At 37.4% G+C, this 14949-nt stretch overlaps 1 protein-coding gene across 1 annotated transcript; it reads right to left on the bottom strand.

Annotated features, from left to right (window-relative positions):
* Positions 1-11963: 11963 nt before the first annotated feature.
* On the bottom strand, positions 11964-12915 carry LOC118571717 (olfactory receptor 2AG1-like). Its single transcript, XM_036170952.1, has one exon. It carries the CDS (start codon positions 12912-12914, stop codon positions 11964-11966), a length of 951 nt encoding a protein of 316 aa, XP_036026845.1. The 5' UTR covers position 12915.
* Positions 12916-14949: the final 2034 nt, after the last annotated feature.

Below are 14949 nucleotides of genomic sequence, written 5' to 3'. Positions count from 1 at the left end.
TCTTGGGAAACATGGGGGGAAATTAAATAGCAAAACTGAAATAAAAGGGAAAGGTGGAAAAAGGGAAGAACTAGATAAGAAAAAGAAAGAAAGGGGCTGGGCAGTGGTGGCGCATGCCTGTAATCCCAGCACTTGGGAGGCAGAGACAGGTGGATCTCTGTGAGTTCAAGGCCTAAAGAGATAGTTCTGGTCTACAGAGATAGTCCACGACAGGCTCCAAAGCTACATAGAAACCCTGTCGCAAAACAAACAAACAAACAAACAAACAAAAAAACAAAAAAGAAAAAAGGGTGAGACAAATAAACCTCCCAAAATACAACTGAGTTCGCTTTGTGTTGGCCATCTACTGTTGAGCATGGAGCCTTCCACTAAGTGTGATTTGTTTACCCAGTGAGATGCTGTTGGAGAAAACTGATTTTTTTTTTCCTTTCTGAGTGGTTATCAATTGGAGATAGCTTCTAGGTAGGGATGGGGCTCCTGTCTGTCTGCTCCTTCTCTCAGGGATGGGGTCCCAGCTGGCTTAGACCTGTGCAGGCCATATGCATATTGCCATAGTCTGTGAGTTCCTGTGTGTGCCAGTCCTGTTGTGTCTAGGAGGCTTTGTTTTCTTGATGTCTTCCATTTCCTTGGCTCTTTAAATCTTTTTGTCCCCTCTTCTACAGAGTTCCCTGAGTAATAAGGGGAAGGATTTGATGAAAACATCTCATTTAGAACTGAGTGTTCCAAGATCTCTATACTTAGTCCTGTTGTAGGTCTCTGTATTTGTTCCCATCCTTTGCAAAAGGAAGTTTCTCAGATGAAGGCTGAGCAAGACACTTATCTATAATATAGCAGAATAAAGTAGGATAAAGTTCAAATATCTACAGAGGTATGAGAGTCTCCTAGAATCTACATTGTATAAATATAGCAGAATATCATTAGGAGTCATTTTATTGCAGCATTCTTTCAACAGAATTGTAGTATTTGGTTTTCCTATCTAGTCTCATGTTCTTGACCATCTGAGCAGTGTTGAGCATAGGTTCCAATGTTTTGTCTGAAAAAATTTGTAAACCCTACACATCTTTTGTTTATGTTTGTATTAAATTATTTTCAGGAATGCTGTACCTTTATGCATATTCAAGGAGTAACAAATGAACAGAACTGATTCTATTTAACAATATAAATATATATACTAACAATATATGTGTGTATATATATATAGACAGATAGATAGATGCATGCAATAACAATTAGTGAAAGAATGTTATGAATTTGATGAAGAGAGGGGAGGGGTATATGGGAAAGTATGGAAGAGGAAAAGGGAAGAAATAAATGTTGTAATCAAATTATAACCCCAAAACAAAAAATAAACAATAAATACTCTGAAAACTATAACTAAAACTTTAAACCATAAGGTTTTTAAAATTTTAAAGATAAGATAAAAAAGAATAAAATGAAAAGAAAGGAACAAAGGGAGGGGGGATAAGAAGGATAAACATGTACTGTTTACACTAATTTTTTTAAAAATATACACTATCTGGAAATGAAATTACCATAAGTAATCACATCACAATGTGTCAGAAAGCAAATCATAAGCCATATAAAGAAACAAAATAAATCAAATGGGAAGCCACATGTTAGCAAATGGAAATGTTTCCTTTATTTTTTTAATGTTTCACTACATTTCTTTGAAATATGTTTACATATCCCAGGTACATTTATGGATGCTTTTGACATAACACTGAACATCTTCCTGGTTTGTGGGGTTGTATTTTGATCATAGACAATTTTAGAAATGTAAAAGAGAACACATTTAAGTGGTTAAAATGTGAAATAATGGTTTTGTTTGCAATGGCAAGGGTCAAACCTTGGGCCTTGTTTGTATTAGCCAAGAGCCATGTCATTGAGCTGTATCAACCTAGCCCAAATGGTAGATTGTAAGAGAATGTAAATAATTTGGAAACTAGTGAAATATAAATCAGAAAGGTCTATATTGAAAAGTACTTTAAATTCAGCATAGAAATATGAGTCCTTTTGTAAAAAGAATCCAAAGACATTATGGGAATAGACAAGAAAATGAAGATAATGTAGATTCTAGGAGACTCTCAAATACAATACTTCTGTAGGTATTTGAACTTTATCCTGTAGACTACTGTTTATACAACATGAATGTAATGGTTCCTGAATTGCTTATTGAAAATAAGTTCCTAAAACAGTGAAAAATGCTGCTGTTGACCATTGGAATTACTCTTTAAAATAATTCTACATGTTTCTTAACATAATAAAAGCATGTTTTGTGGGTAACAGAATAATTTTGACATGTATACTTATCTGTTCACATTGGAATCCCTCTTAGATTGTCAACTAATGCAATACAAACATTCATTGCATTATGTTGTTTTATCTTTGTCATAGAGACTGTGCTTTAAACTACAAGGAGCCACCTACTCCAGCCATAGCCTGGTGCTATTCTGTTCCCTCAGACAATGGCTAGGTTGCTGCTGCTAAAGACAGTTTTAACTAAATCTCTGTCATTCTAATAACACCCAAGATTCAAAGGCTAGAATGAAAACCTGGAAGCTCAGAGAGAGTAGCAACTGGCTAAATTTCTCTCTTTTCTGGCTTCCCCATAAGCCTCCCTCCTTCCACAAAGCCCCTACTAAAAAAACACACTGTTCAACCTGGTAGATTCAGTCCAGGCAGTTCCAGTCCCCTCCTTCCAGGCTGAGTAAAGTGTCCCTGCATAATGCCCTGGAGGAGATGGGAATGGAGGGTGAGCTGGGGGGAAGGCAGGGTGGGGACGGGAGAGGGAGGACAGGGGGAACCCATGGCTGATATGTAAAATACAATTAAATTATAAAAAAAAAATAAGGGTGAAAAAAACATACTGTAAGCTACTTCCTGTCAACTAGTTGCTAACCCTGCCTCTCTGAGCCCAGGTTAATTTTATTTAATTAATGCAAATACAACACATTTTATATAGTTAAACAAATGCAGCATAAACAAATGTAACATGAATTATCCTCAAGTTAAATTGATTTTATCTCCACACAACATATTCACTCTGATATAGCAATGAGCAAACATTTTCTGTTAAGGCCTACATAATAAATATCTAAAGCTTTGAGGATCATGGATTGTCAATCCCCAATTATGGATCAGCTCTTCCGTGACAGCAGGGAAGCAGTCATCGCATGCAGAAGTAGAGGTGTGGCAATAAAACAATATGTACCAACGTGGAAGGCTGTCTCTGACCTCAGTGTCATTGTTTCTGAACCCATCTCCACTACCGAAACCAATAAATCTTTCATTTTAGTAGTTTGAAAGGTAAGCTATTTTTTTTTTTCACATAGAAATCCCAGGTGAGAGATGGATTGGTAGGGATGTAGATCCAAACTTATAGAGGTCTGATCTTTGGAGACTTCAAGAATCGCTGCCTTGGCATTGAAACAGTGGCACTTGGACGGTTCTTCAACCCTGTGTTTGCTATCTTAAGAGCAGCACAAATCACATGCTCACGTTCCATTGGTGAAACAATCATGGTGTTCTACAGTCTGCAAAGCAAGGCCCAGGGACAAAAGGAATGGGTGAAGGGTAAGGGAGAATTTAATTTAATCAGACATTGAAGCATATATTGAGCTGATTTTAGGGGATTTGTACTTGTGAGTTAGTCAGTTAGTACAGCTGTATATTCAAAATAGTCAGCTATTTCTTTTAATGTTGGGGTTACTCATTTCTTCCTCATTAATTTTAAATCATCTTTCACTATAGGGATACTTACTGAGCTACTGAGTGGGCTGTGTGTATTTAGGAATGTGTGTGTGTGTGTGTGTGTGTGTGTGTGTGTGTGTGTGTGTGTGTGTATTTATGTAGCAGGAATCTTAAAAGTTCTTACTAATAAAATCAAATCCTAGGCCAGTCATTGGGGTGAATGCTGGAAGATCAGAGAATCAGAACAAGCCACAGCTTCCTCACCTCACCAGTTCCTCAGCTGGTCTTATTTCCTCAGACTAGAAGCTTCTGAGTCCTCATCCATATGAATCTCATTTGAACTGTGTTGCTCCAAAGCGTGAATGCTTAACTAGCCAAATGCTTCTAGTTTCTGGTCTTTATCCTTTATATATCTTTTTCTTTCTGCTGTCAATCCCTGGGATTAAAGGCTCAAATTCTGGGATTAAAGGAGTGTGTCTCCATGCTGGCTATATCCTTGAACACACAGAGATCACCTAGCTCTGCCTCCCAAGTGCTGGGATTAAAGGCGTGCACCACCACTGCCCAGCTTCTACTATGGCTTGCTCTGACACATTTTCTAGCCACCATTTTTCGCCCTGTATCTAGTGGCTGTCTGTTCTCTGACCCCAGATAAATTTATTAGGGTGCACAATATTTTGGGGAACACAATACCACCACATATTTATGTATCTGTATATATGTAACAATAATTAATGAAAAAAGGGGTCATGAATTTTAAAAAACATAAGGAGGGGTATGTGGGACAGTTTTTAAAAGTCTTTAATATAAAATTTAATGCATAATGTTTATTGTGTTTAGGTAAACAACTTGTCCCTTAATATTAAGAGTATTTAGTGGCTCTGCCCCTACCCCAAATTCCAGCAGACTTCCTCCACTGAGGCACAGACCACACCAACCAAAAACAGATGAAAGATTTACCTGCCAGAGGAACTGCACTCTTCCTGGATTCTGCCCCTGGTGACCCTTCCCCAAGCCTATACAGTCCCAGCAAGTCCCTAGCTCTGCTTCTGGGCCCTCCCCACAACTCCAGAATACTTCAACTGAGCATGTCCAGGCCACACAATTCAAAATGGGTGAGTGACCTGCCTGCCAGCAGAACTGTGACCTGCCTGCCAGCAGAACTGTATCCCTCCCTGGATTCTGGCCCCCATGACCCTTTCCCAAGCCAATACCATCCCAGCTCATCCCTGCTGCTGCTTTACCCCTAGTCCCAATCCCAGGAGATGTCTGCCACTGAAGCACAGGCACCAGCCACAATCACCCTCAACAGTGGAAAAGCAGCACTTCCCTAGAACTCCAGCAGACTTCATAGGCCCCTATATAGTTCACACCAGATGGAAGAACAGCTCCAGCTGCTCTATCGGGGGCCAGGCTAGTATAAGTACCCCAGAGGAAGACTTAGGCTTTACTGGAGGCCAGACCAAACCATGAGACCCAAGATCACAAAAAACCAAAGGAGACACCTTACTTCACCTGAAGACTCACCAGTACCAGAACTTTTGGCCACTTAGGCCAGAAGACTAGAGAGGAAATAGAATCCAAGGAACAAAACACCCATCCAATGAAGACAAACAGGATTAAACCCCCAGATTTATAATCATCCCAAATTCAAATGCCTAAACACCAGTGTAAGAACACAATCAATATCAGAAAGGGCAATGTGTTATCATCAGAGCCCAGCTATCCTGCAACACCAAGATCTGAACATTCCAACACAATTGAAGCACAAGAAAATGACCTTAAAATAATTTTATGAAGATTATAGAGGTCCTTAAAGAGGAAATGAAAAAAAAAACCCTTAAAGAAATAGAGGAAAAGACAACAACAACAAAAAAAAAAAAACTGGAGCACATCAATATATTTATAAATCAATAAAATTGTTCAAGACCTGAAAGTGGAATCAGAATCAATAAAGAAAACACAAACTGAATGAATTCTGGAAATGTAAAAACTGAGTAAATGAACAGGAACTACAGATGCAAGCATTACCAAAAGAATACAAGATGGAAGAGAGATATCAGACATGGAAGATGTGATACATAAAACAGAATCATTGGTCAAAACAAAATGTTAAATCTAAGAAATTCCTAACACAGAACATCCAGGAAATCTGGGACATTATGAAAAGACCAAACTTAAGACTAATGGGAACAGAAGGAGAAGAATTCCTGTTTCAAAGGCCCAGAAAATATATTCAAGAAAACCTAGAAGAAAATTTTCTCAACTTAAAGACATACCTATAAAGGTACAAGAAGCTTATAAATATCAAATAGACTGGACCCAAAAAAAGTCCCCTTGCCATATAATAATCAAAACACTAAACACACACAATAAGGAAATAATATTCAGAGCTACAAAGGAAAAAGTCTAAGTGACATGTAAATACAGACCTATCAGAATTACACCCAAATTCTCAATGGAAACTCTAAAAAATTCAGAAGAGCCTGGACAGATTTCTTGCAGATTCTAAGAGACCATGGATGCAAGCCCAGACTACTATATCCAGCATAATTTTCAATCACCATTGATGGAGAAAACAAGATATTTCATGACAAAGTCAAATCTAATCAATATCTATCCACAAATCCAGCCCTGCAGAAAGTACTAGAAGGAAAACTCCAACCCAAGGAAGTTATTTATGCCCATGAAAACACGGGCAATAGATAACCCCGCACCAGCAAAGCCCAAAGAAGAGAAACACTAACACATATACACACATACACACACTATCACCACCACCACCACCAGCAGCAGCAACAACAACAACAACAACAGCAGCAGCAGCAACAAGAAAAACCCAGGAATTCAGGAATTAACAATCACTGGTCATTAATATCTCTCAATAACAGTGGATTCAATTCACCAATAAAAAAACACAGGCTGTCAGAATGGATATGAATACAGGATCCATCTTTCTGCTGTATACAAGAAAAACACCCCAACATCAAAGACAGAATTTCCTCATAGTAAAGTTTTGAAAAGAGTTTCCAATCAAACAGACTGAAGAAGCAAGGTAGTATAGCTATGCTAATATCTAAAAATATAGACTTCTAACCAAAATCAATGAAGAAATGGGAGAAAGAAACTCAATATTCATCACAGATCAAATCCACCAAGATGATGTCTCAATTTGGAACATCTATGTTCTAAATATAAGGGCACTGACATTTGTAAAACAAACATTACTAAAACTTAAATCACATATCAAACACCACACATTAATAGAGGGAGAATTGAACACCCAACCCTCACCAATGGACAGGTTATCCTGAGAGACATTAAACAGAGAAATAACCAAACTAGGAGATGTTATGACTCAAATGGACCTAACAGATAGCTACAGAACATTTCACCCAAACACCAAAGAATATATGTTATCAGCACCTCAGGGAACCTCTTCAAAATTGAAGACATACTCATTCACAAAGTAAGTCTTAACAGATACAAAAAAAAAAAAAATGGAATAACCCTCTGTATCTTATCAGATCACCTTGGATAAAAGTTGGAGTTCAATAATAACACAAACTACAGAAAGCCTACAAACTCAAGGAAACTAAACAACTCTCAACTTAATTACCACTGGATCAAGAAAAAAAAAAAAAAAGATTCCCTAGAATTAAAAAAAAAATGAATGTACAACATACCCAAACTCATAAAGAATTTGGAGAAATCTCATTCTAGCAACTTGGAGAAATCTCATTCTAGCAACTTAACAGCACACCTGAAATCTCTAGTACAAAAAGAAGCAAACACACAAAGAGGAGTAGTTGGCAGGAAATAATAAAAACTGGGGGCTGAATCAATAAAACAGAAACAAAGAGAACAATACAAAGAATCAATGAAACAAAGAGTTGGTACTTTGAGAAAATCAACAAGATAGACAAAGCTTTATTCAAATTAAGAAAACAGCAGAGAGAGAATATCCCAATTAACAAAATCAAAAATGAAAAGGGGACATAGCAACAGACACAAGGAAATCCAGAGAATCATTAGATCATACTTCAAAAACCTGTACTCCACAAAGTTGGAAATGGACACATTCTGTAACAGATACCACATATTAAAATTAAACCAAGAACAGATGCCCAATCATACCAGAAGGACACTTGCTTAAATATGTTGATTGCATCTTTATTTGTAATAGTTAGAACCTGGAAGCAATCTAGATGCTCAGCCACTGAAGAATGGATAAAGAAAATATGGTATCTTTACACAATGAAGTATTACTCATTTGTTAAAAACAATGACATGAGGAAATTTGAAAGCAAATGGATGGAACTAGAAAAAAAATATCATCTTAAATGAGGTAACTCATACCCAGAAAGACAAACATGGTATATACTCACTCATGAATGGATATTAACTATAAGGTAAATGATAACCATGCTAAAATCAACAGACCCAGAGAGGCTAGGTAACAAGGAGGGCCCAAGGGAAATGCATGGATCTTCCTGAGAAGGGGAAATAGAAGAGATCTCCTGGGTGGACTGGGGGTGGGTGGGTATGGGAGCTTTAGGGATTGGATTGGGGTATGAGTTGAGGAGGAAAGTATTGAACGAGATGACTGGAAAGGGGGAGAGGCTTTTCAGGGTCAGGTAGAAACCTGATGCAAAGGAAACTCCCACAAATCTACAAGGATGAACCCAGATAAGACTCCTAGGATATGGCCCAAATTGGCCATCTCATGTGATCAGATTGGTGACTACCCCAATTGTCATCAGAGAGATTTCATCCAGTAACTGATGGAAACAGATGCAGAGACTCACAGCCAAACATTAGGCCAAGCTTAGGGAATCCTGTTGAAGAGAGGGGAGAAGGCTTGTAGGAGCCACAGGGGTCAAGGTCATCACAACAAAAGCCACAGAAACTACTAACCTGACTCACAGGAACTCACACAGTCTGAACCAACAACCGGGGAGCCTGCATGGGATTGACCTAGGCCCTCTACATATATGTGACAGTTACATAGCTTGGTCTATTTGTGGGACTCCTGACAATGGGAGCAGGGGATGTTTTTAAAGCTTTGGCTGGCTCTTGGAACCTATTCCTCATATTGAATTGCCTTGCCCAGACTAAATGCAAGGGGAGGTGCTTAGTCTTAACCCCAACTTGATCTACCACACTTTGTTAATACCTATGGGAGGCCTGCCCCTTTCTGAACAGAAATAGAGGAGGAGTGGAATGAGGAGGGGAGGGGAGTGGAGGGAATGGGATGAGAGGAAGGAGTGCAAACTGTGGTTAGGATGTAAAACAAACTAATAAATTAAATAAATTTATATAAGGAATATTTAACTGATATTAGCCTTGAGTTATACACCTTCATTCACAAGAATTCACCTAAAGGAATGATCAGTCAACTATTCAAAAGATTTAAACTTCACTAATTATCATAAACACAGCAAACACACACATAAGACAGACATTAAATGTTTAATAGTGATATAATAGTTACACAATAAAATGTTCAAATGATGTAATTTACTTCCAAATACAACTCTCAAGGCAATTTAATCATGTAACAGCTAAGATTTATGATACAATCATTTATTCCAGGTGCTTCATTGTTTTGTTTTTATGTTTGCTATATTAATTAATTATTATAAGAGTTTTATAAAATAGGTCTTTTTATTACTGGGAGTGTAGCTTAGCTTACTATAATAAATAGCTTATATTTTTTTTCCAAAAATCCTACATACCATGTTTAAAGTTACACAAAAATGGAAGACACAATGAATTCTAGATAACTAACCCAGAGTCTTCACCATCGCTTTATATGCTGTGGAGGAAATCATCACTGTCAGCAATGGAGCAAGAATCCTCTACAAGAACACATCAACTCAGAACAATGAGTGTCCATATAGAAAGTGATAGGAAATCCGTGTAAATGAGAGTTTATATTAATGTAATATTATATAGGAACTTTGCTTACTTCTAGTATAAGGACTTTTATTAATTTTCAAAATAACTTATTTTTAGTTATATTAACTACTAAGTTAAAAAAAATAAATGTTCATATGTGCCTATATGTTCAAGTATACGCCTGAATTTCTTCTAGATCCATTTGAAGTTGAATGTTAGACAGGGTGAAATATTACAATGGGTTTCATTCTTTTATATGCAGGTAACCAAATGACTAGGACCATTTGTTGAAAATGCTGTCTTTTATCCAATATGTATTTTTTCTAATGACTTATTGCTATACCTATAGATTATTGCATCTTTCAGCCTTTGTCAGACAAGTTCTTTTCGCTTAGGTGGCAGTCAACACAGAGACACATAAACTAGCCAAGGTGCAGAGAATAAGGGACTGTGGAGTGCCCAGCCCTCAGTGGAACATCTGGATTATACCCTTTGCTGCCCAAGATTCAGGGATTATCAGGAAAGGTGGGGAGAATTGTAAGAGCCATAGGTGGTGGATGACTACAAGGAAACAGTGTTTCCTGGACACAATAGGGAAGCTGAACATATGAACTCACAACAGTTGTGATAGTATGCACAAGCTTGTGCAAGCTCAAGCCAGACAAAATACTAGCATGGAGGAGGCAAGTGGGCATGATTTCCCACCTCTCCCTGAGATGCTATTGCAATTCACAGCTTCAGAGAAGTGAATAGTTAGGTTTCTTCAAATGACTGGCCCCTAGTATGTTGACTGTACTCCAGTCTTTGACTATAAACCTGAGGGTATATGAGCAGCACATAATCTACATCATGGTTTTTGTTTTGTTTTATTTTGTTTTTTTTAAAATAGGACACAATTTTGCATGGGTAAGGATGTGGAATAAATCTAGGAGGACTTGGGGAAGGGGTGAACATGATCAAAACATATGAAAATTTCAAAGAATGTATAAAATATTTTCAAAGTATAAAAGTTAGATATATTAATGGTGTGCCATATTATATTTTCAAACATGTACCTATTACATAGTATTTAAATAATACTAGTGTGTTTTTCTCTCAAATATTTACCATTTGTGGTAAACACTTTCAAAATTCCTTCTTCTGTATTTTAGAATGCACTAAACATTACAGATTTTTATAGTAACCCTGTTGTGCAATGGCACTCCAGAACCTCTTAATTAGCTCCAACATTTACTCAGCACTCACTGATGCATAGTTCCCCTGATCCTCTCATAATCCAGTTAAAGTTATTATATTGCCATTTTCTATGAGATCAGCTTAAAACTAACATGTTTTAGTGTTATAAATAAGGTAGTTACAGTGCTTTTTATGCAGGCATAAAAAATTTCAGGAAAAAACTGGTCAATTTCCACAAACAGCAATACTCAGCTTTTTAGCACAACAAATTAAAATTAGCAAAAAGACAGTTATATTGTCATTTCTCCTATTTTCTAAACTTTATTTTGAATTGATACAAAAGCATAAAAATATGCATAAACATGAAGTACCATAGATATTTTGACACATAGAAATATCATATTACGTTTCAGTCAGGTATCATGCACCAAATATTGAGACTCTTAGCAATGACTGAGATGTGTTCATGGAAAAATGGGAAAACATGATGTCATTCTGTTTCTATCTTTTATTATTCACTGGATAGAAGTATAAATGTTTGCCACACCTACCATTCTTATAATTAATAATAGGAAAAGGTATAAATGCACATGATCTAATGAGCTAGCATACATTAGGACACCTAGAAATGTTGATACATGGAAAGACAGAAGGGCAAATGTGATGCAAATTTGTAGCATCTAAATACTGGACAAAGCTGTCCCTGCAGGCATAGCATTTCAGCAAGTTTGGGTGTTTTAAACATATTCAGTAGTAAAATGAACATAAAAGTTATATTTGAGTTTAAATAATTATTCAAATAAAAGAAGATATTTTGAATGAAAACAATTGTGCAATTCTCAAAAATCCTCACATTTATATGTGAGCTTCCCACTTGAAACCATTTTCTCTAGTTTGGCCCAATATGATTTAAAGCTCATGAGTTTTATCAAGCAGTAATATCCTAGATCCTTGTTTTAAAAAAAGCACTTAATTGGAATAGAAATTACTTTTAAAAGAAAAGTGATTTTAGAGCCGAGTGAATCTTATGAAATACCACATGATAAGACTAAAATGCATTTACAAAGGTAGTTTTGGTTCCATACTTCTCTATCAAAATACACATGTTTATTCTCCCGGTTTTGTGATAAATATTTCAAATATGTTGTTTCTGACTTTGAGAGAATTTGAGTATAAAGGACAGCTATTAAAGATACCTAGAAGGCAGGGTGTGTTGGCAATAACCGTTTCCCCAGGACTCTCTTCAAAGCCCCACTGACCTCCTTATTCCTTAGACTGTAGATTAGAGGATTCAGAGCTGGGGTGACAATTGTGTACAAAAATGAGAGAATATTCTCTTGTTTGGAACTGTGGTAGGAACTAGGTAGGATGTACATGACTGTGAGAGGTCCATAGTACATTCCAACCACAGTCAGGTGGGAAGAGCAGGTGACAAGGGCTTTTTTCCTGCCCTCATTTGAGGGCATATTGAGCACAGTAAACAGAATTAGTGAGTAGGAGGCCAGGATAGCAGCAAGAGGGGGAATTAGCAAGGTCACTCCCATCAAATAAACCATGAGTTCATATCTGGAGGTATCTGCACAGGCCAACTTCAGTAATGGGGGGATCTCACAGAACAGATGTCTGATCTTTCGGGATTTACAGAAGGGATACTGCATAGTATAGATAGTATATCCTAAGGCACTCAGGGAAGCTGGAATCCAGGATATGGCTACCATAAGCCAGCAAATGCTTGGCCTCATGAAGATTGTGTAGTTCAATGGATGACAAATGGCCACATACCTGTCATAGGCCATGAAGGCCAGAAGGAGGTCCTCTGCACTACCCAGTGCCAGTTCCAGAAACATCTGAAGGGCACAACCACCAAAGGTGATGGTGTTGTCTCTGAGCAGAAAATCCATGACAGCCTTGGGACTGATAACTGATGTGAGCAGAAGGTCCATGAGAGAGAGCTGCCCAAGCAAGAGGTACATGGGAACATGGAGGTACACATCCATTGTGATGACCAGGATCAGCAGTCCATTGCTGATCAATGCCAACATGTACAGAGCAGCGATTGTAGCACAGAGCAGTTCAGGAGAGCCACTGCCATCGAGAATTCCCACCAAGATGAAGCCACTTCCCAAGGTGGAGTTCCAAGGCTCCATTCTGTGTGGTCTCTTTAGTTGTCTGGAAGGAGTTGACTCAGTTTAGTGTTTGCTTTTATAGACCTTGTTTTGGAAAATCAGAGGCCTCTGAAGGTATGCAGCATAACTATCATAATATAATATTTTTTTCCTTTACTAAATAACTATGCTGCTTGGTCTCCAAATTTCTATTTCTACTTGTATCTTGCTAAAATGTTTGTGTATGCATAGAAGAGCTACATAGTAATGACTAAACATTATGTTATCTCTTTGTGAAATACTGATCAGGACATTAAACTTGAAAAAATAACTTTCCAAGAAAAGAAGTTATCTTTCATGTTAGGGTTAAAGAAATAGTCTGTCCTATATGCCCTTTAGTATTACATTTGGCTAATGCCTTAAATATTCCAATTAGTTTTCATAGATGTGTTTCAATATGTATTTCTCAGCTAGTTCAGAGAAGTGATGTCAATAAATTACTCCCTCCATTTTCCCCCTCTTGGTTCTGTTTATATGTTTTGAGGTAGGATATTTCTATGAGTCCAAGCGTCATCTCATTTGATGGTGCTGTTTCCTGGACCTCCTAGGTTCTGTGATTTCAAGCATGTCTTAAACTTTCCAGCTCTTTTTCTACATTTTGTAAATCAATATGGTTGTAGCAAATCTTATTAAAGGGAGACAAATTGTTTACCTTAGTTATTTCTCTTGCTCAGTCCCACCTTCTCCATCACTTGAGAGCACTATTAAATGTCAGAAAGTTGGCTATAGTGGTGAGAAAGTGTTGCTTTTAGAGTTAAACCTTTATTATTAATACAAACATATTTGTTTGTTTTACCAGATTACTATTCAATGAGTGAATGGAAGGATACAGAATTGCAACACATGAGTCCTTTCACAGAAAAAAATGAGTTAGTTTGTTTTGGAGAAATGATAAGTAACTAAAGAGCAGATAGATTTTCTTGTATTCACTTCCAATAATTGCAAACCAATATTGTCTTTGACTTTGATGCTTACTTTCCCTTCTGCAAGTAGGAAGCTCTCACAAGAGGTAGAAGTGTTTCAGGGATAGGGAAGAAAGCCAGCCCTTCTTGAAAGCTGCCAATCGTGCATGGTTCCCAAACCCATGGTGAAGCTAACAAGGACAGGGGTGTAAGATTGACAGGTTCCACTGCTGTATATCATTTAAGGACAAATGATGCCAACTCATAGGTGAAGAGTCAAAGATGTAAAAGTAAAGCATCCTTTTATAAACTATGCAGCCACATCATGTGTGTGTGTGTGTGTGTGTGTGTGTGTGTGTGTGTGTGTGTGTATGTGTGTGTGTGTCAATATATATTGACATCTCATTAGTTTCCATTGGCTTCACTAGGGGACAATAGTTCCTTAAGAGACAAATGGTATGAGAACGTAGACTAAGTATCAGTTCACATGGTCCTTTTAGAACATTCATAAACTTCCTAACATTTATCATCAAAAGCTGTTGCATGTACAGGCTCTGGAGACAGATAATGAGATTACTATTAGGAAGAAGGTGTCCAGATCTAGACTCTAACACAGACTTTAATCCTTCATAATTAATTCCTTTTTAACATTCAAAAAAATCTAAAATAGGAAGTTTGAAAGGGAAACAGAGGCCCCCAAACTAGGGAATCTGACATGGTAATTTTATTTAAAAGACAGATAAATTTATTACCTTTGGTGATAAAAGGTCTAGGAACTTGACTACCTGTAAATTCCCTTGAAGACTGATAATATTCCAATCCAAACAGGAAGTAAAGATGTGACATAACTCCAGCAGTATTTAGTTGATTTTCTTTGCTAAGTTGGTGAAATATGTCAACAGTCCATCTATGTCAAGCGTCAGGGCTGTTCTGGCCTATCCTCTCATCTACACATGTGGACTGGAGATGGCAGTGAAGAGAGCCAGGCAACAGTCTTTGGGTGGCATCATATGGATGAAGATGAATTTCCTGATAAGAATTGGTAGAAATGGCATTCTAAAGGATGCATGGAGACAGTTCTTCCAGTTTAATATCAGGTTTTAGACATTCTTGGA

Source organism: Onychomys torridus, chromosome 1 (assembly GCF_903995425.1).
Source record: "Onychomys torridus chromosome 1, mOncTor1.1, whole genome shotgun sequence".
Classification (NCBI taxonomy): Eukaryota; Metazoa; Chordata; class Mammalia; order Rodentia; family Cricetidae; genus Onychomys; species Onychomys torridus.
The sequence above is the reverse complement of the archived record's forward strand: the minus strand, read 5'-3'. Positions and strand labels throughout refer to the sequence as shown.

Excerpts from the sequence above, each read along its gene's own strand:
- LOC118571717 (XM_036170952.1), bottom strand. The coding sequence starts at position 12,914 with ATGGAGCCTTGGAACTCCACCTTGGGAAGTGGCTTCATCTTGGTGGGA.